At 39.8% G+C, this 24,112-nt stretch overlaps 1 protein-coding gene across 4 annotated transcripts in view; it reads right to left on the reverse strand.

Annotated features, from left to right (window-relative positions):
* Myo1d (myosin ID) overlaps window positions 1-24,112 on the reverse strand; it is a 303,156-nt gene that overhangs the window by 180,575 nt on the left and 98,469 nt on the right. For all 4 annotated transcript variants that reach the window (XM_027426506.2, XM_035447486.1, XM_027426507.2 and 1 more), the window contains exons 5-14: window positions 23,511-23,564; window positions 21,234-21,329; window positions 19,366-19,482; window positions 18,634-18,837; window positions 17,356-17,501; window positions 17,162-17,276; window positions 13,818-13,988; window positions 10,951-11,021; window positions 7,542-7,616; window positions 3,776-3,908 (exon numbers count right to left, since the gene is read on the reverse strand). In XM_027426506.2, the coding sequence (XP_027282307.1) occupies window positions 3,776-3,908; window positions 7,542-7,616; window positions 10,951-11,021; window positions 13,818-13,988; window positions 17,162-17,276; window positions 17,356-17,501; window positions 18,634-18,837; window positions 19,366-19,482; window positions 21,234-21,329; window positions 23,511-23,564 (1,182 nt within the window). The remainder of the gene's footprint in view (window positions 1-3,775; window positions 3,909-7,541; window positions 7,617-10,950; window positions 11,022-13,817; window positions 13,989-17,161; window positions 17,277-17,355; window positions 17,502-18,633; window positions 18,838-19,365; window positions 19,483-21,233; window positions 21,330-23,510; window positions 23,565-24,112) is intronic.

Consider the following 24,112-nt stretch of genomic DNA (forward strand, 5'->3'; position numbering starts at 1 on the left):
TTTTTAGAGATTTGTCTTTGGACCAGGTATGGTGGTTACTCACATGTAATCCCTGCACTTGGGAGCAGATGACAGGAGGACTAGGAGTTCCAGATTATTCTTAGCTGTAGAGAGCTCCAGGACAGCCCAGGCCACATAGTAAGACCTGTCACCCAAACAGTAAAACCAAACACAAAGATGTTTTCTCTTTGATGTTCTGGATGTCACTAGGTGTCACATCAGATTTCCTTTCACTTTCCCAACTTGGGGATCTGCTTGGCTTCCGGATTGCATGCCGTGTGGTGTCTTACAACATTTTTGAATTCTTGGGTAAATTTCTTCAAGTGTTGCTCTGCTAGTCCTCTCCTATATGCCTGAGTACATGCATGTTAGGTGTTTTCATTCTCTCCATGTATCTTAATGTTTCATAGCTCTTTCCAAGTGTAATTCTAAATATTTAAAAATTATTTTCATTATAGGGGAAAGGTATCAATGGCATCCTCTCCACTACTGCCTGGCTTATTAGTTGGGGTCATCCCTGTGAATCCCCTAACATTTTCCCTGTGCCAGACCTCTCTCCAAACCTGTGCTGTCTCCCCGTATCAAGACATCACCTTTCTTGCCCTCCTCTATTCCTCCCTACCTTGGTTACCATTCCTAGAGCCTTCATCCAGTAGCTGTTCGAAGCAGAAACAGGCACCCACAGCTAAGCACTGAACCATTCTTCTGGAATCAAGTTGTGGAGAGGGAGGAGGTATGAGCAAAGGAACCAAGACAGTGCTGCAGAAACCTGAAGAAACAGTTGACCTGACCTAGTGAGAGCATAGAGACCCTAGTCATAAAGCTGGGGAAACAGCATTGGACGAACCAAGCCCCCTGAAGTGAGTGCCAGCTAGAAGGCCAAGACAGCCTATAGGACCTCTAACAGAGGAGTCTTTATACCTAGAGCACAAATGGACTTTGGGAGCCCATTCCCTATGGAGGGATACTATTGCAGCCCAGATACAGCAAGGAGGGCCTAGGCCCTCCCCCAAATGATATGGTGGACTTTGAAGGTCCCCTGTCGAGGGCCTCACTATCCCTGGGGAGGAGTTGGGGGTGGGTTGGGGGGTTGGTGGCAAACATGGGAGGAAGGGAGGGCAAGGGAATGGGGGGATGTATATGTAAATATGAGTAGTAATTAAAGAATTAAAAAAGAATAAAATTATTTTCACTATTTTTGTTTAGCTTTATTTCTGTAATTTGTCTAGTTACATATTTTTTCTTATATTTCCAGGCCCCTCCACTTGAGTTATCTTAAATATTTTGTAGTGTGTGTGTGTGTGTGTGTGTGTGTGTATGTGTGTGTGTGTGTGTGTGTGTGTGTGTATTATCACTCTACTTTGGGTAAACCCAAGATTTCAGTTCAAGGACTCAGACCTGAATGCCGACTAACCAGAGCTAGACATTTCAATAAACCTCTCAGGTGAACAGGCAGCTTTAAGGCTGTGCTTCCACTCAGTTGATTTCTATATTTACACAGATTCCTTAATGTTACTAGTTCGTGGTTGCATTCAGAAAGTTGATTTTTTAAAAAATGTACTTAATACTTGCATTATCTTTAATAAGCACTGTATTTACTGTGCCTCCCAGAAAGGCAATGTTCATACATACTTTTAGTATCTTTGTGTTCCTCTGTTAAAGTGAGTTGGGTGTCAGCCTCTCTTCCCACCTCCCAAACAGTTGATAGGTGCTAGGTTTATATTATTACTAGGTTGACATTACTAGGTTTATAAACTGTGTCTGTGAAACCATCAGGTCTGATGCTCTTGGTGGAGGTGGAGGGCAGTAGACTTCTGATTAGTAGTAATTCAGAATCCTCAAGGTTACTGCCTTATTCTGACTTTCTATTTCATCTTGAATCAAGTTTAACATGTTCCTCGCAAACTAAAATTTAAAATGTGCTAGCAGCCAGTTATTCATAACATGCTGACCTCTAGTATCAGAGGTTATTACAACCTTTCATTCATCATTTTGGTTTTATTTTAAAATCACTTTTATTAGAGGTTTTGTTTATTTATTAGTTTTTTTATTTCTCCATTATGGCTAATTTCTGTTGTTACATTATTTTCTTCTCTCTTTAGGTTTTCTTTTGAGTTTCTCTTCTGGCTCTTTGAGTTGAACTTACCTACTTTTAGCCAATTTTGTTGTTTTAAAAGGCATACCAAATGGTTCACTTCAATAGCGTCCTACAAATGTTGACAAGTTCTTTGTCAAGCAGTCTCAAATATTTTATGATTTTCATTGTGATATCCTCCTAAATCTGTGACTTATTTAGGAAAGCATTTTATTTTTAGAGTTTCCAAGCATATTAAAATAACTTGCTTTGAGGATGGAGAATGTATCTGTATATATGTTCTTTCAAAATAGTTGCACCATTGTGATCTAGCATGTGGTCAATTCTTGCAAAGTGTCCCATTTATACTAGAAAGGAATACATACTTCCTATTCCCTGGGTACAGAGTTGTTTTAATGTATTAAAAAAGTTCAGAATTTGGTTTTCATAGTTCCTGGGTTTGAGACAGGGTTTTGCTTTGTAGCCAAGTCTGGCCTAGAACTTTCTGTTCAGTGTAAGCAGGCCTTACAGTTGCAATCCTCCCAAGATTACAGATATATATTTATCAGCTTTTGAAAATGATGATTCTTTCACTAGTTAACTGAGTAAATATCCTCCACAAAGCAGTCATCTCTCTCCTGTGTTGCATGCCTTCCTTCTAGGTTCACTCTCTTAACTGGATGAGGCAGGATAAAGATGACATAAAGAGAAAAGTAGAAACGAGAGAGCCAGAGCTGCTGATGGCATTCTAGCCCTTAGTCCCATGCTTCTGGAAATGTAATTATGCAAAAGGATGGACTGTGCTAATGTGCTGCCAGTTGAGGCTAAGGAATAAAGATGGTAAGTGATAGAAAGCTACTGAATAGATGTGTGCTTGTGGCATTTGCCTAATGTAACCATGGTAAAGTATACATGCAAATTAATTCTTTTAGAAGGAAAATAGATTTTTTTTAAAAAGATAATAACAGAGAAGAAAACATACAATAAAATTACCAGAAGAGGAAGATATAAAGAAAAGAGCTAAAAATAACAAGTCCCAGAATGTTGCTAATTTATCAAACCTGTCAACAGAGCAGTTAGGAGCAGAAATCTGTTGAGAGGAAAATAAAACCCGTACTTAAAAATAAAATGGAAAAATAGCCAGACTCAAGTTATCAGACATTAGAATCAAAGTAATAGCAAAAATTAGAAATAATTGTCATTAATCATTTGTGTAGCTCAGCCATTTACAGCAATGTGAAGATAAGATTTATAAGCTAAATTCTTGTTTAAACCCCTTCTGGCCACTTGCTATTCAAACATAACACATGGATGGATGGCACATGATTATAGTTATATTCAACTGTTTCTGACTCCATTCCCTCCTCTCTCTGGCCATGCCCTGCCTTCCAGCACAGGATTCAGTTTATTTTTCCAGGCACGGTATAGTTGAAACCCCAATGGCAGTTTCCCCCTTGACCTTAACGGTAGAATAAAAAGTTTGAATTTAAGAAAGGAATTCATCGGGGATACAAACAATTGTTTTATACTCATTTTTTTTTAAAGTAGGAATAAAAATTCTATTGTTCACTTTGAATATATACTGTTCAACTTAATTAAGAAAAATTACCTAAAAAGAAAATCACAAATGCATTTGCCACACTGTATGTCAAGAGGGAATCTATGAATTATAAGGGACCTTTAAAAAAACAAAATAATTACCTTTGAAGCAAGGTTGTCTACTAAAGCAATCATAGAATTCTTAAACAAGGTGGCAGCGGTCAGAGGTCGCTTGGTCACTTCTGTAATGCTCAGTTTGCCTTCAGGCCACATATTCTTCAGCACAGGATTTGAACTGAGAAACACAAAAAGAATAGTTCAATGTTGCATTAAATAAGGTGAATAAAAAAGGCCAATAACTCCTGTCAAGCTGTGTCTTGGGAATCACAGTGCACTGCAGAAGGGATTCACAAAGCCTAACTGGAAAAATTGTTGCATCCAGAAAACTATGATCATATAATGACCAATAGTGTACCATAGAAAATTTCCAAACTGTAGCACTTTAAAAAATTCTTTAAAGTGATAGCCATTAAATCACTATATAGATCTCTTGCATAGTTAGTGTGGTTCTTACAATATACATATAAACATGTATCTTATTTTATATAAATACATACATATATATCTGTAAGATGAAGATTTTATAATGGCTAAAAACTGAAGACAAATTGCTAGCAGGAAAATGGTTTTCTGTGTCATGGAAGATAACAGGAAAGTGAGAACATCTTCTAACAGGTAACAAATACACAGCTAGGTGCAATAGCATAGTAGTTCTGATAGTCTCCTAGCAAAGCTGGCTACTAGGGCTGGATTTATGAACACATTCACAGGTAGTGCTAGTGGTTCCAGCACAATATTGACACCACACTAGAGCTACCCTGAGCCAATTCTAAAAATTCACTTCAGGCCAATTCCATGTCGAAACCGCAGATTTGTTATTTGTCTCTGTAGAGATATTTTCTCATAAAAAGCGTGTAGTGCCTTGGATGTGATTTTTTTCCTGATTAATTTGGGTGCTTTGTACTTTAAAGTAGCTGGAAGTAGAAATGCTGCTTCATTGGGGGAACTTTTATCTTACAAATGTGGGGTCAGAAAAATGACAATAATTAACACAGGAATTCATAGTTGATTGTGCTTATTCCTCCATCATTATGCCCACTTTTCTTTCCCTTGTGGAAAACTGAGTTGGTTTCTGAAAGTGTGCAGTAAATTTCTGTCTCACACTTGCTCAAAGTAATCACTGTGAAATGGAGCAATGGATGCTGCCAGAGGGCAGAAGTGGAGATATGGGTCTGTGAGCCCAGACAGGACAACACTTCTAATTACACCACTGTGTAGGACCAACTATCATCAAAAGAGTCAAGAAAACAACATGATGCTCTCTTTGGTTTGTGACAGTCTGACCACTGTAAAGTTCTATTCCATCATTTACAGTCATACCCTTATAAAAATGGCCACATAAAAGCACACCGTTTTCCTTCCTTTTAGCTGAGAAGTAATTCAAACGATGGCCCTTCACTTCTGGCATACAGGGTTTCTACAATGCCTTTCAATCACCTTTTAAACAGAACTCCCAGAGGCAGAAAACTGTGCTGTGTGTACTTTGAGAATTCTTACATGTGCCAGAAAAATGAGGATCATTATTGTTTGTATCTGTGCAGTTTCTAATCCAAATTCTTCCTCTATCTTATTCACTGTTGGCTGTAACTAGAAACTATTCTCCTATTATGTTGTAAGTGGAAGGAAGGAGGAAGACTGAAAGTAGATTATATATCACATTAGAAATGATATAAAAAGAATCTAAACAGAGTCATTTTAAAAGAGAATTTTCAGGCCAGAAAGTCATGAACACACTATTATCCAAACAATTTTTTAGATATTTTAAATACTTGGATATTTTTCTTTTCTCTTTTAGATTTACTTTTATTTATGTGACTGTGTGTGTGTGTCTGTGTGAGTGTATATGTTATGCATGTGCAGATGGCAGTAGAAGTCAGAAGAGGGTGCCATATCCTTTGGAACTGAAGTTACAAGCAGTTGTGAGCTACCATGGCTGCTGGGAACCAAACTAGGGTCCTCTGGAGGAGCAGCTAGCTTTCTAGCCCCTAGAATCTAATTTAAAAAGAGAGAGAGAGAGAGAAACAAAACAAGAAATCCAGCATCTATAAAAGGTAAGGAAGATCTTGGCTGAGCAACAAGAGAATGAGTAAAAGTTCATGAACTTGGCAGGCCACCCACCTGCCCCATTCTTCCATTTACAGACCATGTGCACATAAGTGGACATACACATCATTCCTGTGGGTAGATGCAATTGTTGGGCTCTAGAACTAAAGATCCTACAGAGTGAGTTCCAGGACAGCAAAGGTTACACAGAGAAACTCTGTCTTGAAAAACAAAAAACAAAACAAAAAACCCCTAGCAATCCAAGAGTAACATTAACCTATACAAAACAAAAACAAAAAAAGATGCTATCAGATTTTGAGAAGTTGGTCAGCCATAGAAACATCAAAAAGTGTTCATCAGTAAAGGTGTCTCATCTAAATGCCATCTCACTGCAAGGTCTTCCCCATTACCAAGACATAAGCATTAAGCAACAGTGAGCAGACATTTAATCTTTTTACTGCTTTGGAAGATGATAAAATGGATTCACCTTGCCCCAGCCCAGTACCATTAAGTGTTAGTTTATCTAAATTCCTTTGTTCTAACTCTGTGCTTACCAAGCACCAAACAGACTGGCTTCTATGGGTAATATTTTTCATTGTCAATTAGTAAGCAAGTTTCCACTGCTGTTTGGCTTCTCATGCAGGTTTTTCCAATAGAGAAAACAGCCTGTTATACCAATGCAAGTAGTACACTCTATGTGACTATTCGATATTTCAGGAACTATATCCATGTGTTACTTCATTTCTATCCTGGTCCTGTGCTCCTAGGCTATATTAGTCTGCTTCTGAGCAGTGGTGCTCTGTCAACTGATTCTCCTGGCCATGATAAATGCACTTCTACTCTTAACCTCTCACCCACTTTTTCGGAAAGTTAGTTTATTATTGGAAAAAGAGCATTTTCTAAACTGGTTTCCCAGCTGTATCTCAGAGCACAGAAGGATATGTGGCTCAAGAGTATAAAATATACTTTTGTAGTCTACTGAGCAAATACTTAGACCTAAATGAGTGAACAAGTTCTCTAACATACAGGATGATGGCCAAGAAACATCTTCTGTCTTCCTGAACCTTCTCTCCACACTGATGAACTCCACTGTTCATCCCTTGCCTGTTTTTGTTCTGTATAGATTTTTGTCTTTGGGTAGTTTATGAGGAACTTCTCCAGCTCAGTGAGGACCAGGATTCATTGATGCTAGGTGTTAGTCTGACAACAGAGTGGCTCATACCTGGAGGTAAAACTCTGTGGATGGGAATTTGTGTTTGTAACAGTTTTAGGTGCACTAGAGGTTACTTGATACTTGTCACCTCTGGCCTGGCTTGGGGATCACTGAGCATATTGGTATTGGATTGGTGGCAGTGAAAAGAGAAACAATCCAAGGAGAATTAAGGCAAATCTTACTGGTAGTGGCCCCTGTACCAAGTCTACAGATTTTGTAATCCCAAGGTCATATACATTTTCATTCATTAAGCATAACAATGCAGCCAGGCGTTGATGGCACACGCCTTTAATACCAGCCCTCGGGAGGCAGAGGCAGAGGCAGGTGGATTTCTGTGAGTTCAAGGCCACTTTGGTCTACAGAGCGAGTGACAGGATAGGCTCCAAAGCTACACAGAGAAACCCTGTTTTGAAAAACAAAACAAAAAAGCATAACAATGCAGAAAAGCTGCTAAAAACTCTTCAAATTGTCACATAAAAGTAATCATTGCACACACATATCCTATGCAACTTATGTCAAAGAATTTAAGGTAAAGGTAATAAACAATCATACCTGTTATACATGAGACGTTTGAAATCTTGAAACAAAGTATCTTTATTTTTGTCAATAAATCCAATGGCAGAATAGCTGGAGAGAAAACAGAAAGCATGTATCATTACCACATAGACCACACTCAAGCTTCTCTAGTTCACAGGCCTTTCTGCTATCAGTTTTGCAATCAAACTTCTAAAAGCCAGTCCACTTAGCTTTACACAGTAAATAAAAGGGACTCTGCTTCTCCCCTTCAGAAAAAAAGTGGACACCAGTCCCATCGTACTGAGTAGGAACATCGTTTTCTACTGGCTATTGCTTACCTCAAGAAGATGACTTCAAAATAGATAGTTGTATTTATCATCCAGCATGCCTAAGATAAAAGCAAAACAGCAACATACAGGAACTAATTGTCTCATCCGTGGGGAGGTCAAGTGGCTTGCCTAAGTACCACTCAGTGTGCAGGGTATAAAAGAGTCCAAGGAGAACTGCAAAGGATGGTAAGAAGTGGATAAGCAGGAGAAAAGGATCATGTAGGGCAACAGGAATAATAAAGGGCTGGAAGCAGGCACATGCAGGAGCATCACAGTGAAATGAGCCCACTATTCACAGTCTGGAGGAAGGCAGAAAGTAAGGCTTTGAAATTCCAGCTAAGATGGCAGCTGGTGAGAAGAGCACAAGGCAGGGGAATTGTACTGCTGCAGTGTCTGGAGAGGCCTCTACCAGGATTCACTCTGTGCTGGCGTAAAAGAGTAACTGGGGTTCTGGGTGACTAAGTGTAGGCTAGGTGACTGTGCAAAGAATAACTACATGCAGCCCCTCCTTAGCAGTTTTTGCTCTCTTGCCTGTCTCCATTTTCTCAGGCTTCTTACTCTAATCTTTTACTTTATATATATTTAATTTTGCAAAACAAAATAGTCCAGATGTGCTGTCCACAGGGATTTTAAGGTCACCACATTAAAAATTATTTTGTTGCCTTCCTAACCCAGGTCTTCTTCCCAATATCACCCTGTCATTTAACTGAACATTTGAAATCACCCTACTCCTAATCTATTGTTAAATCCACACAAACTGAATTTCAAAGACCACAGTATAGTGTTCAAGTCTCACTGTGATTTGATCTCAGTCTACTTTTCCAGGCATTTCTAATCTGTACTATAGAAAGGATACACCCCTGCTACTTCCTGAATATTTTTTCACCACCCTTCCCACTTCTTCCTATAAAAATAATTCCTAGCACCCGAGCCCAGCAGCATCAGCCTCCTGGGGCTTACCACAACACCTAAAAATATTATAGTGTTTTCTTATTCAGAGTTTGTCACAACACTTGCTATGACTCATATGGTGATTAATATAACCATCTTTTCTTATGTACACATATGTATATGTACATGTGTGTGTATATATATGTGTATATATATGTATGCATATATATATGCTTAAATATACATTTAACCATGTGTGTGTGTTTTTTGTGTGCGTGTGTGTGTGTGTGTGTGTGTGTGTGTGCGCGCGCGCGCGCGCGTGAGATACCATGCCCTATAAAGTACTGTACATATAGAAGGTAATCTATAAAAACCTACAAGAGGACTGAAAGGCTAAAGTGAATGCCAGCTGGGACTCTGGACCAGGAGCCTGGAAACCTAGTTGCTGCCTCAGTTCTTCCATAAACATGGTATGAGGCTTTGGATCAGATGTCTGCTCACTCTGTAGAAGCTGATTCCTCTGTAAAACAGGTGGACTTGGGGGCATAGGCCTCTGTCCAGCTCTGCATTCACACCACCCTGATTGTCAGAAAATAGTCTGTAAGTGAGGCTTGGGCTTCTTTTAGTGGGAGGCATCTGAGTGGTACTTGTCTTTTCTACTCAGTGCTCTAGAATCTGGGTACAGGACCTAATGGTGGGATATGGTGACATCTTGCAAATGATGGCTAGTTTGACAGAGGGTAGTAATTTTGAACCGTATTATTTTATGATTCTAGAATATTAATTTTGTCAGAGGTAGACATTAAAGTTTCTTCAAATGTCTTTTCAGCATTTATAAATATAATCACTTGTTTTGTCTTGATTAATCTCTACCTGTAAAGGGTTACTTGGGAAGAATCCCTAAAATAATGAATAAAGAAAAAGGTAGAGTTCTTTAAACAATAAGGTAAGAAACAGGGAGGGCTTAATGAAGAGTGAATGCATAACAAATACAGCAGCTGAAAAATGACCTATAACAAGTGACAACCACATCAGCCTTCCTGTAACCTGGGAATGCTGTCTTCTGTGGTAAAGGGATGTGACTCTGCTAAGGGTCCCAAAAGAAGGAAATACTCCAATAGAAGACTGGGGTGGGGAGCAGAAATGTCACCAAATTCTGTTAACATGGACGAAAGGGGTTAACCCTCAGAATGGAGCAAAGTACCAGGGAGGCAGCCATAGGGGTAGAGCCACAAGCCAAGGAATGACCATAGCATCAAAAGGTGAAAAAGGGGGCAGATTATCCCTAAGAGAAGCCTCCAGAAAAGGTGTGGCTCTGCCATAGTCTGATTTTGAACTTCCTGCTCCCTAAATTATGAGACTACTGAAAACATAAACTTCTGCTTCTGTATTTGATTTTGTGGTGCTGAGAGTCTCACCTATGCCAGACAAGCATTTTACCACTAAGCTATACCCCAGCCAATGCAGCTGTGGTTTTAAGTTACTGGTTTTGATAGTTTGTTACAGGAGCACTGACACCTAACATACCAAGGTAGTTTTCACACTGCTTGGTATTTTCATGTCAACTGTAAGACAATAGAAAAAAATGCAGCTTGTAAGAATTCTATTTCTCAAACACTATCTGACAATAATATAGTAAAACTTCTTTTGCTGTGTAGCTGTTTGTAGTCCTGCACACACTGGGTGTCCTGTAGTTTCCCCGCCCTCACTCTCTCTTGTCTCCAGGCTTTCACTGAACTTGCTTGCATACTGCTTCCTCCAGTAAGACTTCTCCAGACTCCTCATTGCTTCCATAACTCCATGTGCCTCTCCAGCTTAGTCCTTTCCTCCCTTCCTGTGACTTATATGTATCTACTTGTATTCACTAACCTGCTGGCTTCTTATGGGTAGGACCCATCATATCCATGTGTCTAACATAGACTCTAACATGTTTCCAAGGTTTATTGATACAGTGGTCCCTTTTTACTGAGTTCCAAACACACACGGAAGTATACATGGTCACACAACATATGCTCTAACTAAATGTCTTAGAACAAGGAAAAAATGAAACTATGCAATTTTTTCAAATCAAGAGACTAAATTATGCTGATCTATAAAATAATCCCTCCCCCCAAATAAAGCCCCACACATGTGAAAAGAAAAACAACCAACAGTATCCCAGTCCCATTTTCCAAAGTAAGGCTGCATGCAAATCATCATGCTAGGCACCAGAGTAAGATACTCACACCACATCACCTGCATAATGCCGGATTCGAAAGTCCCGATCAAACTCCAGAATTTTATCTGAGGCACAGGTCTAAGAGATAAAGAAGGACATAAACTTGAAAAACTGACATTTTCAACTCCTAAAAATACATTCCAACTTAATATGACCAAACATTACAAATCATGATATCTAAATAAATTAACATTCCTTGGGGTCTGATTAATTACATGGCTGACAAGGTAAAGGCTTTTGACAGAAACCCACATAGCACATAACACACAGCTGGCCAAATGGACAGGTATGGACAACGGATGTGAAATGAGGCTATTCCATGCCCAGTGTGGTCAGAGTTTGATGAATGATGCCCTTTACTTAGTTGGATGTAAAGGATGGTCCCTAGCAGGTGGGCCAGTCAGACAATGGAAGGAGTATGGCTCTCTGAGAAACAGACATGCAATGTCTTCTGATACTTAAATTCTTCTCTTCCATGCTCCACTTCGGAGGACCACTTACTATCTGTAAGGCAGATACTTCACAGTTCTCCTTCACATACATGGAGACTGAAGCTCAGTGAGGTAGGCAGTTGCCACTACATCACATTGCTAGTAAGTGGTAGCCATGGAAAGGCTCTAGAAAACAGGAAGGAACATGTCTTCGTGAACATAGTGGCTTGGCTCATCTGCCTGCTGAGGCCAGAAGAGGGCTTCAGATGTCCTGGATGGGTAGTTAAGGCAGTTGTGCGCTGCCTGACATGGGTGTTAAGAACTGAACTCTGGTCCTCTGCAAGGCCAGAGTGCACTCTTAACTGTTCAGCCCTCTCTCTAGCCTACCTGCCCCGCCCCCATTGCCCTTTTGAAAAATCTTTTAATTTGTAAAATTCTTGAAAAAAAAAGACTCAAATTACATGCCATTCTTATATGTGGGTAAACGGCAAAGCTGTGATTTTCCTCAACACAAAAAACATTTTACTATAACTTATTACTTAGCTTTTGGTTGCTTGGATCATGTGACTGTCTTTCCTTGGTGTCTTTAATGCAAAAGGAAGATTTTTATCCCCAAATAAAAGCCACCAATTTTTTATTTTATAAGCCAGTAACTCTGCCTGGTCAATTAGCAATAGCAAATGATACCTGGCTCAACATACAACCCAATAGCATTATCTAACAAAAAAGTTGTGTAGTGACTTAAATATTCCAACAGCTGGACTATGTAATTTCTTTCTTTTATTAGGCAAAATTCCTTAAAAAGTGGAGCTGTGGAGATGACTTGGCTGCTGAAGTGCTTGCTACACAAACATGAGGACTTGATTTGGATCTCCAGCAATCACATAGAAGTTGGGTACAGTGATGTCTGTAGCCCCAGAGCTGGTAGGGAAGAGACAGAAGGTTACCTGAAGTTTGCTGGACAGCCAGTATAGGCTCAGTGAGAGACCTTGTCTCAAAAAATAAACTAGGCTGGGCGGTGGTGGTGCATGCCTTTAATCCCAGCACTCGGGAGGCAGAGGCAGGTGGATCTCTGTGAGTTCGAGACCAGCCTGGTCTACAAGAGCTAGTTCCAGGCCAGCCTCCGAAGCCACAGAGAAACCCTGGCTCGAAAAACCAAACCAAAACAAACCAAAACAAAACAAAAACAAAAAAACTCCCAAAACTAGAAGGCCAGTGGGATGGCTCAGTGGGTAAAAGTGCTTGACACCAAGTCTGAGTTAAATTCTTAGAAATTACATGGTGGAGAAAACCAACTCCTGCAAGTTGTCTTCTGATTTCAACATGTGTGCCAAGGCAGGCATGTACATGTGCAATGCGAATTCATAAATCAATAAATGTAAGGTAATGTAATTTTTTTTAAAGTTGAAGAGTAATAACCTTGTTTCAAGTCCCAGCATCCACATGGCAGCTTACAACTGGCTATAACTCCAGCCCAACAGCATCTGATGCTTTCTCCTGGCTTTTGAGGGCATTGCATGCACATGGTACACATACATGCAGACAAAATACTCATATACAGAAAATAAAATGAAAAAGATTATTATTTTCTTATATTATTAATTTCTCTTGTTAATTGTGGAATTTCTTTGTTCCGATTACATAACTCCAAAGGGGACATAGTTAGGAAGTAGATTTATTCATGAGACAGTGGCAATGTGCTACAGATTTACAGAGGAACAGAAGTGCCTGCCCATTTCTTTCTGGATGTGAAGGAACAGGGCCTGCTTTCCTGGCAGTGTCTGGTTACTAGACAAGTTTGCATTTGTGGGGAAGACTGGAGTGATGACACCTAAACAAACATGAGTGACAAACAAACATAACTACACACAAGGTCTAGAACAAAAATCTGATAACCACAACTTCCACTAATTATACAAATGTGGTTTATTTGTGACATTTCTAGATTGTAAAAAATGGAGAGTTGGAAGGATAGCCAATACACTGAATGAATGTATTTCTTCTTAATAACAAGGACTACAGCTAGGATTTCTCACTTTTAGGCAAGTCACAGGGTCTAAAGAATGCAGCGCACACTCCGTATTTTGTAACTGAAGATTACGGTGAAAAGTCAAGGACAAAAGCAATTTCTTATGCCAGAATTATCAGATGCAGGCATAAAATTCTAGCACATGAACAAGGACTCAGCACCCATTGGTTGTAAATGACATCATGCTTTCTAAAGAATCTTGTTCATTTTTCCTGCATCTAGCAAATTCCACAGTCTGTAGCTCCCTCTCCTGGATACTATGATTTTTGTCAGAGACGCAGAACTCACCCATAGCAATATATCATTTACCAACATTCATGCCTTTCCCCCTTATTTCAGCATATATTCTTTTAACCTAATGTAAAGCAATTGCCCTGTTAAACAACAAACAAAAATCTTATAGCACATTATTACCTTTCGGCTGGAAAAATGGCCATGTTTGCCCAATTTATTGTTCAGAGCCTCAAGGAACATTCCGTCGGTGACTTTGCCAACATTCATACAAGCGTCATCCAGGATTGCAATGATGCCTTTGTGCTGCTGCTCCACGAGGTCCACAATGATCTGGTTGTTGAAGTAATCAATCTGTGGGACAAGCAAGAAAGCAATGCCCAAGAGAACTGGGAACCTCGATGGGCAAGACACACAGGTGTCTCCTTTCGTTTCACAAACTTGTGCAGTACCTCAATGCCAAAAAGGCAGACAGGATTAGTGAGGTCAAGTCCAGATGAGCACACATTTTAATAGAAGTTCCCGACTTACTCTCTGCATTCTCCTTATGCCATCTAGGAAGCACCAGGGATGACTATGGACTGAGGCAAATGTGATTAATTCTTGTCTTCCCGTCTTCCACTCCTACACCCAATCCCACTCCTTCATTCTGCAAGTCCCTAATCTGTTTGCCATTAATCATGAAACAGTTTCTACTAAGTGCCAGCAGATAACCTGAAAAATCATTTGATCTTCTTCTGATAATGAAGTCAAAGTACTCCACAGACTCTGCAGTTCTACTCAGGTGACATGCATTGACAAAAATCCAAAAGAGAATTTCCTCTAGTTTCCCCAAAGTTAAAAAGCATCTGAATCTAACACTTTTGAAACTTTTCTGGGAATAACAATTTTAAAAAATTAACTGACACGTAAGTATATATAAAAGATAAAAATAAGCTTTCTATTTGTTTTCAAGAAACAAATGAAGCTAAGAATTTTGGATTTTTAGCAACTGCAGTGTGTACAAGATGTAGACAGAAATCTACCACTTTCTTGTTCTGATGGACTGCATAGAAACAGCTTTCACAGGTCTCTCTCAGGCAAGCTGTACGTCACAAAGGTGAGTCACTAGTGAGCAAACATTTCTGTACTGTGTGCTGATGTGTCCCATCTCATGTCAGAGGCACCTAATTAAGCATCATCTATTTCCAATGCCTCTTGAAAGCTCTATGGACTCACAGCAGACCACAAAATGTGTCTTGTGGACTCCAGCTTCAGGCTTTCATATCTGCAGGCCTATACCAGTTGTTTACTGTGGCTTTCAGCTCCCTATCTAGTCTTTTGTGTTCTTTTCTGAATTTCCTTTGGAACAAAAGCCTAAAAACGGAGTGTCATAATCACCCTTAACCCCCAGACTTTTTTTCTTTTACACCTTTCTGGTTTGTCTGAATCACTGATTCTGAACTGAGGTTAATTTTTTCTGTGTGGACATTTAGTAATGTCAGTAGACAGTTTTCATTGTCATGGCTGGGGAATGCTACAGGTGTCCAGGGGTCAAGATCAGGATGCTGCTAAACCCTCTAATTTGTAGGATGGCTCCACTGCAAAAATTACCTAGTCCATAACTTCAATGGGGTGGAGAGACCTGCTTATGCTTATTGTGGGGAGTTACTGTGTTTTCTGTCAGGGAGAAAAATTATTTCTACGTTTAGAAAAACATCCTAAAATACAAATTCAGGAATCTAATTACCAGGTAACATTTCAGACATTAGGACTATGAAAAGTAAGTTCTTTCTTTCTTTTTTTAAGATTTCTTTATTTATTTTGAATACAGTGTTCTGTGTTGTGTGCACATATGCCTGCATGCCAGAAGAGGGAATCAGATCTTACTACGGATGGTTGTGAGCCATCATGTGGTTGCTGGGAATTGAACTCAGGACCTCTGGAAGAGCAGTCAGTGCTCTTAACCCCTGAGCCATCTCTCCAGCCCTGAAACATAAGTTCTAATGTACTTAAAATCCCAACTGTATTCCTAGAAGCCACTGATCTTTGCTGAAGATTCTAGTAACTCTTGATTTTAAGTGTAATGGTGTTTCAAGCATTGTTTAAAGAATTTTTTGTTTGTTTGTTTTTTTGTTTTTTTAAAATCAGGTTCCTCTGGTAACCTGGAATGCCCATGAGTTTTGTTTTTTTTTGTTTTTTTTTTGTTTTTTTTGTTTTTTTTTTTTTTTTTAATAAGGCATGCAGGGAGATGGGAGAGATGTGACAGGACGGTTTATGAGTATGGAGGGTCTGTGTCACATCATCACTCCAAATACAAACACTTTTGATAGGGCTTCCTTGACTATGCCTATGGAATATGAATAACAAACTTTATAATTAAATTTATCATAAAATCTAAACCAGCTATATTATGTCTATATAAAACACACAGTATATACAATACATTGTTAGAAAGCTTCACATAAACAATTGAATTGCATTTTAACTTTATGAGAGTTCACTAGAGTATCAAGTTCTCAACAGTTAAAATGATTTGTAGGGGCTCCAGAAGTGGCTCAGCGCTGAAGACAACATACTGCTCTTGCAGAGATACCTGATTTAGTTCCCAGCACTCACACCAGATGGCTCACAACCACGTAACTATAGTTCCAGGGATCCAATACCCTCTTCTGGCCTCCATGGAACCTGTAACCATGTGGTGCACATACATATAAGCATGCACACGCGTGCGTGCGCTCCTACACACACACACACACACACAAAACATAGAAATTAAAAATATATTATTTATAGCTGGGTATTGGTGGCGCATGCCTTTAATCCAGCACTCAGAAGGCAGAGGCAGGTGGATCTCTGTGAGTTTGAGGCCAGCTTGGTCTCCAGAGCAAGTGCCAGGTTAGGCTCCAAAGCTACACAGAGAAACCCTGTCTCGAAAAACCAATATATATAATTTATAAACTTTTAGCAAATGAATCAGAGGGGTAATCAGATTTTATGAACTCCTGATACGCATTCACATACAGGCCATGAAACAGGCTGTGGAGAAAAACTAATTCTGAACCGGGTCAACACACTAGATCTAATCTCCAATACACAGACTGTATAGGTACATAGAAGTATGTTAATGACACTTCAGGAATTGAATTAGCATAATTTGGGCTGCCACTTAGTTTACAGAGCAGAGGAGAAAACCAAGGGAAGAACAAGAACAACTGGGTCTAGAAGTTAAGTTCATTTAATTTAAGTCAAAAGAGTGAACTTCCAGTGATGCTAGACTAATAGAAAAAGCAAACAAAAACCACCCAGGAAGCCATGTGGCATAATCTACACAGCTGATGTGAGGCTTAAGGCTGTACTGAGCATGTCCTGGGCATCAACAAGGCAGGCTATCAGATTAGAGGAATCACACCAACTGGACTAGCATGACTGGACTAGTATATTTCAAGGAGGAAGGCTAGGGTTCAGGTGGTTCAAGAACCCAAGAAGGTCAAGGGGAATGCAAGGTGGGCAACACAGGGATACACCCCCCCCATGAGGGCACTCACGTGTTTCCAAGGGATGCCTTCCCGCTGGTACTCTTCTTGCTCCTGCTTCAGAACCAGCTGAATAAACAGCTGCTGCAGTTTCTCATTGCAGTAGTTAATGCAGAATTGTTCAAAGCTACACAAGATGGAATATGTTAGGCTTAAATACTCAAAAAAAATAAACAACAGGGTTTTAAGTATCTTACCCAGTTTACCTGTTATTGTCAAAGATTTCAAAGCCATAGATATCCAAGACACCAATAACAGTGTTTTTCCCGTGGATTGTGGTGTCATAGTTCTTGACCTCAATAATGTCATTGATGCGACTAACAATCCAACAAAAAAGGCGCTCATATATTGCCTGTGAGAGAAAGAACAACATAAATTCTTGACTGTTTGGGAATGAGTCCTTCTGTTTGGACTTGGGATGTCTTCAATCCCTTCCTCTTACTATTTAGCACATGTGTTATTGCCTAAGTGGAACAATTAGACATGTATATCACTATTACAGAAACAGCTACATGATGGATGCCAAAGCAAGCAATCTGTTTTTTTTTTAATAGGTTATTGGCTACTGTTCGTATTTTAAGACTTCTCCAGGCATGTGCACATGCCTTACTGTATCAGTGATACATCTGCTCTTCTCACCTCTGAAAACTCTTCTACCAACTTTGAGCTATAAGTAAATGGCCATGGGTACTCAGGAATTTATTCATTCATTCACCAAATATTTGCTGAGCACTTAGATGTATAGTTTATTGGATATACAGCACTAAGTACACAGAAAGACATAGTCTTGAGGAGTAGAGCATTAGGATGAAGTGTCTGACGTGATTTTAAAAATTATGTGTGTCTATATGTGGGTGAAGGTGGGTGCCCTTAGAAGTGTTTGTTTTCCTGGTGCTGGATTTACAGGTAGTTTGTTAAGCTGCCCAGATGGGTGGTGGGAATTGAACTTGGGTTCTATGCATGAGTAGTATATGTGTTTAATTGCTGAGCTATCTCTCCAGCACCCCCCACTCGAAGTGGCTTTAATTTATTCTGTGCTCAGGCAACCCAGAGCAGCTTCTCAGAAGAGACACTTGGGCTGAGCCATCAGGATGCCTAAACAGAGCAAGATAGGAAGAGAAAACACAGAGGAAAACATGTGCAGAGGCCCTGTAGATAGAAGCAGAAAGGCATGAAGTACTCATGAGGCTTAAGAAAAGATGCATATGTTGAAATAAGTAAAAGTGGCTGAAGATACCAGGGCATGAGGCAGGGGAGGTAATGTGGTGCCAGACCTGCTGAGGTAGAAGCTTCGACTTCCTCATTCCCACAGTTGGTCTAGTTTGCTTTTCCAGCAGTGATACCCACAGCCAGGAGCTTTACTGAGACAATGATGGTCAGAAAGTCTGAGTTTCTGAAAGCCCTTAGCCCACTGTTAGGGATGTCTGAACACATTCTCACAGGATTCACTTAGGCTGCAGCCCACAGATCAAGTTCAGTCTCACCTTGGCAAAGGCATCTCTGCCGTAGCTAGCTTCCTGTTCCGTGTGCTGTTTGTCGATGACGTCTCGGCCTGTGGCCACCGTCCGGTAAAGAAGGGTTTTCTCCACTATGTCTGTCTTAGTAGAAAGCAAGTCTGCTATGACAGACACAACCTTGCCATTCTCAATGAGTGGCGTGTCACCATCTACTATAAATTTTAAATTCCCCTATATAAAAAAATGAAAACAAAAGACACCATTTCCAGTGAGCTTCTGACGTATCATGAATTAGAGTACCTTTGCTTGTGCCTACCTTCCTAAATATTCACATCATATGTGAAAGCGTAGCACTTTTCCTCTTTTCCATATGTGTGACTATACTTCCATCTTAGCATACATTATTGATAGAGGGTCTATATTTGTAAGTAGTCATATTTACAAATACTTTTTGTTATTCTGGTCTGGTTGGCTGTGCCTTGGAGGCCACTTCAACTATCTGTTTCATAAGTCATCAGTAGTAGGCTTGTGCTGAGTTCAAGGTCTGAGGATATCACAATACAATGAACTGAGCAGTCTCCAAACCTATAGTGGCTTGGAAAACTCCTCAAAATATAAAATGATGAAGAAAATCAGAGTACAGTTTTCAGAACACAAAGCAAAATTTTCACAAAATAAATTATTTTTGACAAAGAACAAAATCTTCTGGAAGAGTAAGTTTCCACAGGAATACAATGTACTTGGAGAGTCCTTACTCACCAAGTGAAGAATAGCAGCCAAAATTTTATACACTGTTTGAATCTCCTCAGGTTTGAATCCGATTACTTTCATGGCATCGGCTACAACTTTGAACTCTGCAGCATCATTGATGGAAGACTAGACAGGAACATGAAAATCTTAAGTCACAGACATTTCACATGAGCATTAATTATGAGACAGAAGTGTTTAGCCAAAGTCTTGATGCCTTTGTAGTAAGTCACTTTGAGGGAATTAAGTATTAAAAAATTACTTTGTGGTAGAAACATTGTTAAGATATATGAGACCTATTTGTGTGTGAGAGCTGTCACTTAAAATAAGCACCATGCACCTTTCTGGAAAGCTGGCTCACAGAAAATCACAGCTCTATTGTTTCATGGAGGCAACAGAATGGGGTGTGAGGTCAAACATGAAAATGTTGAATGTGGGAAGTTCTTAAGTCCATGGTTGGTTACTGCATTTGCAGTTCTCCCACAGGTCCACTTGTGTAGGCTGGCAACAGCTCTCACACTGTGTTATCAGGCTTCTTATTCCCCAGATGAAGAAAAGTAGCACACTCTTAGAAAACTTTAAACGGTGGCATAACCTAAATGCCAAATAATAGAAAATTAACTACAAAACCTAAGTATCATTTATTTCTAGGAATAGCAACAAAAATATTGTTAAGCCAGTTATGAGGGTATAACTAGCTTAAGTGGAATAATAATTTAAATAAAAAACACTTCCCACATACTTTTCTGACAGAGATCTTTTTATGCTTCACCCAACTAAAATCACGAGTGCTTTCTATTGTTTGAGCTGGATCTGGCTGTATGGCCCACCTGGATTCAGCATCTTCCTGTCTCGCCTTTTGGATACTGAGGTTATGTGCATGTGCCACTGTACCCTGCTAGCAGTTCACTTTTTATTACAGAAAAGTTAAAAATACAGAAAAGTAGGGTCCAAATATGCATACTCTTACCCTTCTGGAAGCAACACTTAAAACTGTGACCCAAGCCTTCCATAGCTTCTGCATTTCTACATCCCACTTCCAGCAAACTAGGACCACCACACTTACTTCTTTATACACTCTCATCAATCACCACATTGTTAAACTGGACATGAGATGACTAGAAGAAAAGAAATTTAAACAGGGGCAAAAAGGGGCCTGCAGATGTGCAAGCAAGGGCTTGCATGCAAGGGAAGGGAAAACATGGTCCTTTTAAAAGATGAATACAAAGAAAACCTAAGGGCCACAAAACTATTTCTAGGATAATTACAACCAATATTTAAAAATAGTGGGAAGCTGGATGGTGGTGGTATACTCATTTAATCCCAACACTGGGGAGGCAGAGACAGGGGATCTCTGATTTTTGAGGCCAGCCTGGTCTACAGAGCAAGTTCCAGGACAGCCAGGGCTGCTCAGAGAAACCCTGTTTTGAAAAATAGAGAGAGAGAGAGAGAGAGAGAGAGAGAGAGAGAGAGAGAGAGAGAGAGAGAGAGAGAGAGAGAGAGAGAGAGAGAGATAGAGAGAGAGAGAGAGAGAATGCTTTTTAATTTTGTCATAGCAACATGCCTTTGACCAAATCACACCAACTCTTATGAGGAAGGCTTTCTAGTCCTCGTTGTTTTACGGTTTCAGATACATGAAGTTAGATCAAATATGAAGAGAAAACTCTGAACATAGGGAAAGGAACTTCTCTGTTAGATGAGGACAAGATAGCCATACTAGATTATTTAGTCAGGTGTTCAGTTCAGTGGTGGGATAAATTTCGGACGGAGATTTTTAAAAGCAGAACAGAGGACATTCATCTGCCTGAGGGCAGCAGAGGGGCTGGGTGAGCAGCTTGTGTTCCTTCTGCCTCTTCTCCAATCTCGAAGAAGAAACTTACCTTCAGCTGTGCCCCCACATGGATGTAGTTGTAGGATGAAAGGGATTTCTGCAGTTGTAGAGAGTGCAGCAACTGCTCAGAACCTCCCTGGAGCAGCTGGAAAACATTCAATTTAAATTAAATTGCTGTGTTGGCTAATCAGAGTTGTTAGCTTGACTGCATTTAGAACCAACTGAAAGGTGGGCAGCTTTGGGTGGCAGCTTTGCTTTTCGTCTTTGAATCTTGCAGGTCAACTCATCCACTTTGTTGCTGCTGCAACCATAACCACTGCAACTACATTCCTTTGCTTACATGAAACTCAGTTTCTTCAAGCTTCCAAGGAAGACCAGCAGTTCCAGGAATTTTCAGACCTTCAGCACCAGACTGCCCTGTTGAGGCACCCAGCCTCAGGGGCTGAGCAGCTACTGTGTTCTCAGCCTCTCCAGTCTCCAGCACAAAGACACCATTGCTGGACTACCCAGATAGCATCGTGTAAGCCAATCTAATAAATACTGTTTTAGCAAATATTCATTCTTTTGGTTCTGTCCCCCTAGGGTTCCTGCTGACTAATCGAACTGTTAAAGCAAATACTGACCTCCCAGATGTCAAATATTATAACTTAATGGTGATCTAGTTCCTACCCATTTTCTGGGTCTTACACATTTATGTCCTTTGTCACATGCTTTGAAGAAATTTCTGGATTTTGTTTTGTTTTGTTGCTGTTGTTCTCACTTATAGGTAAATGGCTTCTATATATTAAGATAGGCAGAATGTTATTCAGTTACAAGGACTATCACTGCTTAGCAGTGTCACTCTGCTGAATTTAGAAAAGTCAACATTGCTGGAGAAGAGGCACCAACTGACAGTCACAAGGAGTCCCATGCGCTGAACAGCTTTTCCTCAACTGTCACAGTCAGAAAGGAGTGTGACTGATGGCTGTGACTCTCACACAGAGTGAAGATACTTCTCAGTAACTTCATCCAACTGGGAAAGACATTGGCAAAAGCTGTAAGTTCTTGAAGTAAACAATTCTTATATCTTATAGAGAAATATTTATCTAAAAATCCAGCAAACTGTTAACAGAAACACAAAACAAAGTTGTCACACTTTTGTGCTACAGAGAACGCCTCCAGGAGGGGTTATGCACTGAACAGAAAGCTCTGGCTTGCTTCAAATGTACAGTTATCAGATCTTAAAGAATGATAATTTTTTTAACCAAACATACTAGAACTTGAATGGCAATGACTAAAGCAGTTACCTAATCAATGTTGTATTCAACTGTACTGTCATTGTTAATCACCTTCAGAGACAGTTACCCAGAAATCAATCTTTTTAACTCAAAGTAGTAAATGTGTGATTGCAAGTGTTTTCCTGTTGGTGTGTGCATGAAGGCCAGCTTTGGGTGTGTATCATTCCTAGGGTTCCATTCACTCTGATTTTTAAATTGACCTGGAGCCTGTGGTCTCCAGGACTGTCTCTGCCTACCCAGCACTAGGATTGTACATGGAAACCACCAATCCTGCTTTCATTTTTTTTTTTTAATTTTTTTAAACATAGGTTCTGGGGACTGAACTCACAGCAAGCATTTCACCAACTGAGATAGCTCCCCAATCCCATAGTTTTAATTCTTTGAAACGCCAAATGTTACTTAATTAGGTAACAGCTTTTGTAGCAGTATTGGTTTATATCACTTGGAGCTTCAAAATCATATGAACGTCAACCTGCTCTATGAGAGCAGATGTGCCAAAGGAGGGTTCTTTAAGAGTTTGTTTCAAACTCTAATAACATTCCCAAAAAGCCATTTATTTTTTTCTGAGCGTTGACAGCATAGAGGAGAATTCTCTCTTGGATTTATAAATCCTGTTTTTGTTTTTAAAGTAATCTGCCCTACACCTATCAAGAGCAGCACAAATCAAATTTACATTCCCATCTTTGGAACTCTCAAGTGCAGGAAGAGTAGTAACTCAATTCAAAAGAAAATGAAATCAACACATCTAGAGGGTGCCACAGCAAAAGCTTTCACGGTCATTACACTGTTACCTCCACTGTGAGGAAAGGCAGGTGATGCTTAGCCTGGGAGCATTCACTTGGCTGGCCAGCTACCAGATCTCACAGTGCTCACACTCACAGTCTCTTAGGTCAGGTAGGATGTGTGCATGGCTGTACATACATGTAATTTGTTGTGGAGACAAGGGAAGCCAGAGAGGTTTAGGACAGATGAGAGTAGAGTAGAAAGATTTCTCAGCACGACCAGGTAAACAATTAATTCTCTGCATAAGGAACTGATTGATTACTAACCTGATAGAAAGAATGGAAGCTTCTTTCTCCTGGTTGTTGCACAATCACACGAGACTAAAAAATTTAAAAAAAATTTTTTAAATGGTTAATCTGAAAATGTAGGTATAAATGAAACAGAAGCAACGTTCTTAGAGAATCTTATATTCACAGTACATTCTAAAAATTTGTGGCCAAAGCTTATCAGAGATGGGTGTTCTCTATGGTCTTCCTGGCACTATTTTGATAATTCTTTATATTGCTTAAAATGGGGGTGTCTTATCATTCATGAGGAATGAAGCCATGTTTTCTCAACCTGGAGTCTAAAGATAGTATGTACAAGTGGTAGGAATCTGAGGGGGATTTGGAAAGGAAGGCTAGGGAGGAACATTCCCAACATTCCCTTGTTCAGAGTCTGCTGGCATTTCAAAGGGCAATGCCTCATATCCTATAATAAAATCCATCAACATGATCAGGCCCTAGGGACCATGCTTAGATTCTCCAAAAAGACTGCTCAACATGGGTGTTCATTCAAAGTGTTCTTTTTGATTGAATATGCACAAACAGTGGAATCATGAAACATTATGGAGGAGACATGGGTAGTAGTTGGCATTTCCTGTTTCTTT

Source organism: Cricetulus griseus, chromosome 7, assembly GCF_003668045.3.
Source record: "Cricetulus griseus strain 17A/GY chromosome 7, alternate assembly CriGri-PICRH-1.0, whole genome shotgun sequence".
In the NCBI taxonomy this organism is placed as follows: domain Eukaryota; kingdom Metazoa; phylum Chordata; class Mammalia; order Rodentia; family Cricetidae; genus Cricetulus; species Cricetulus griseus.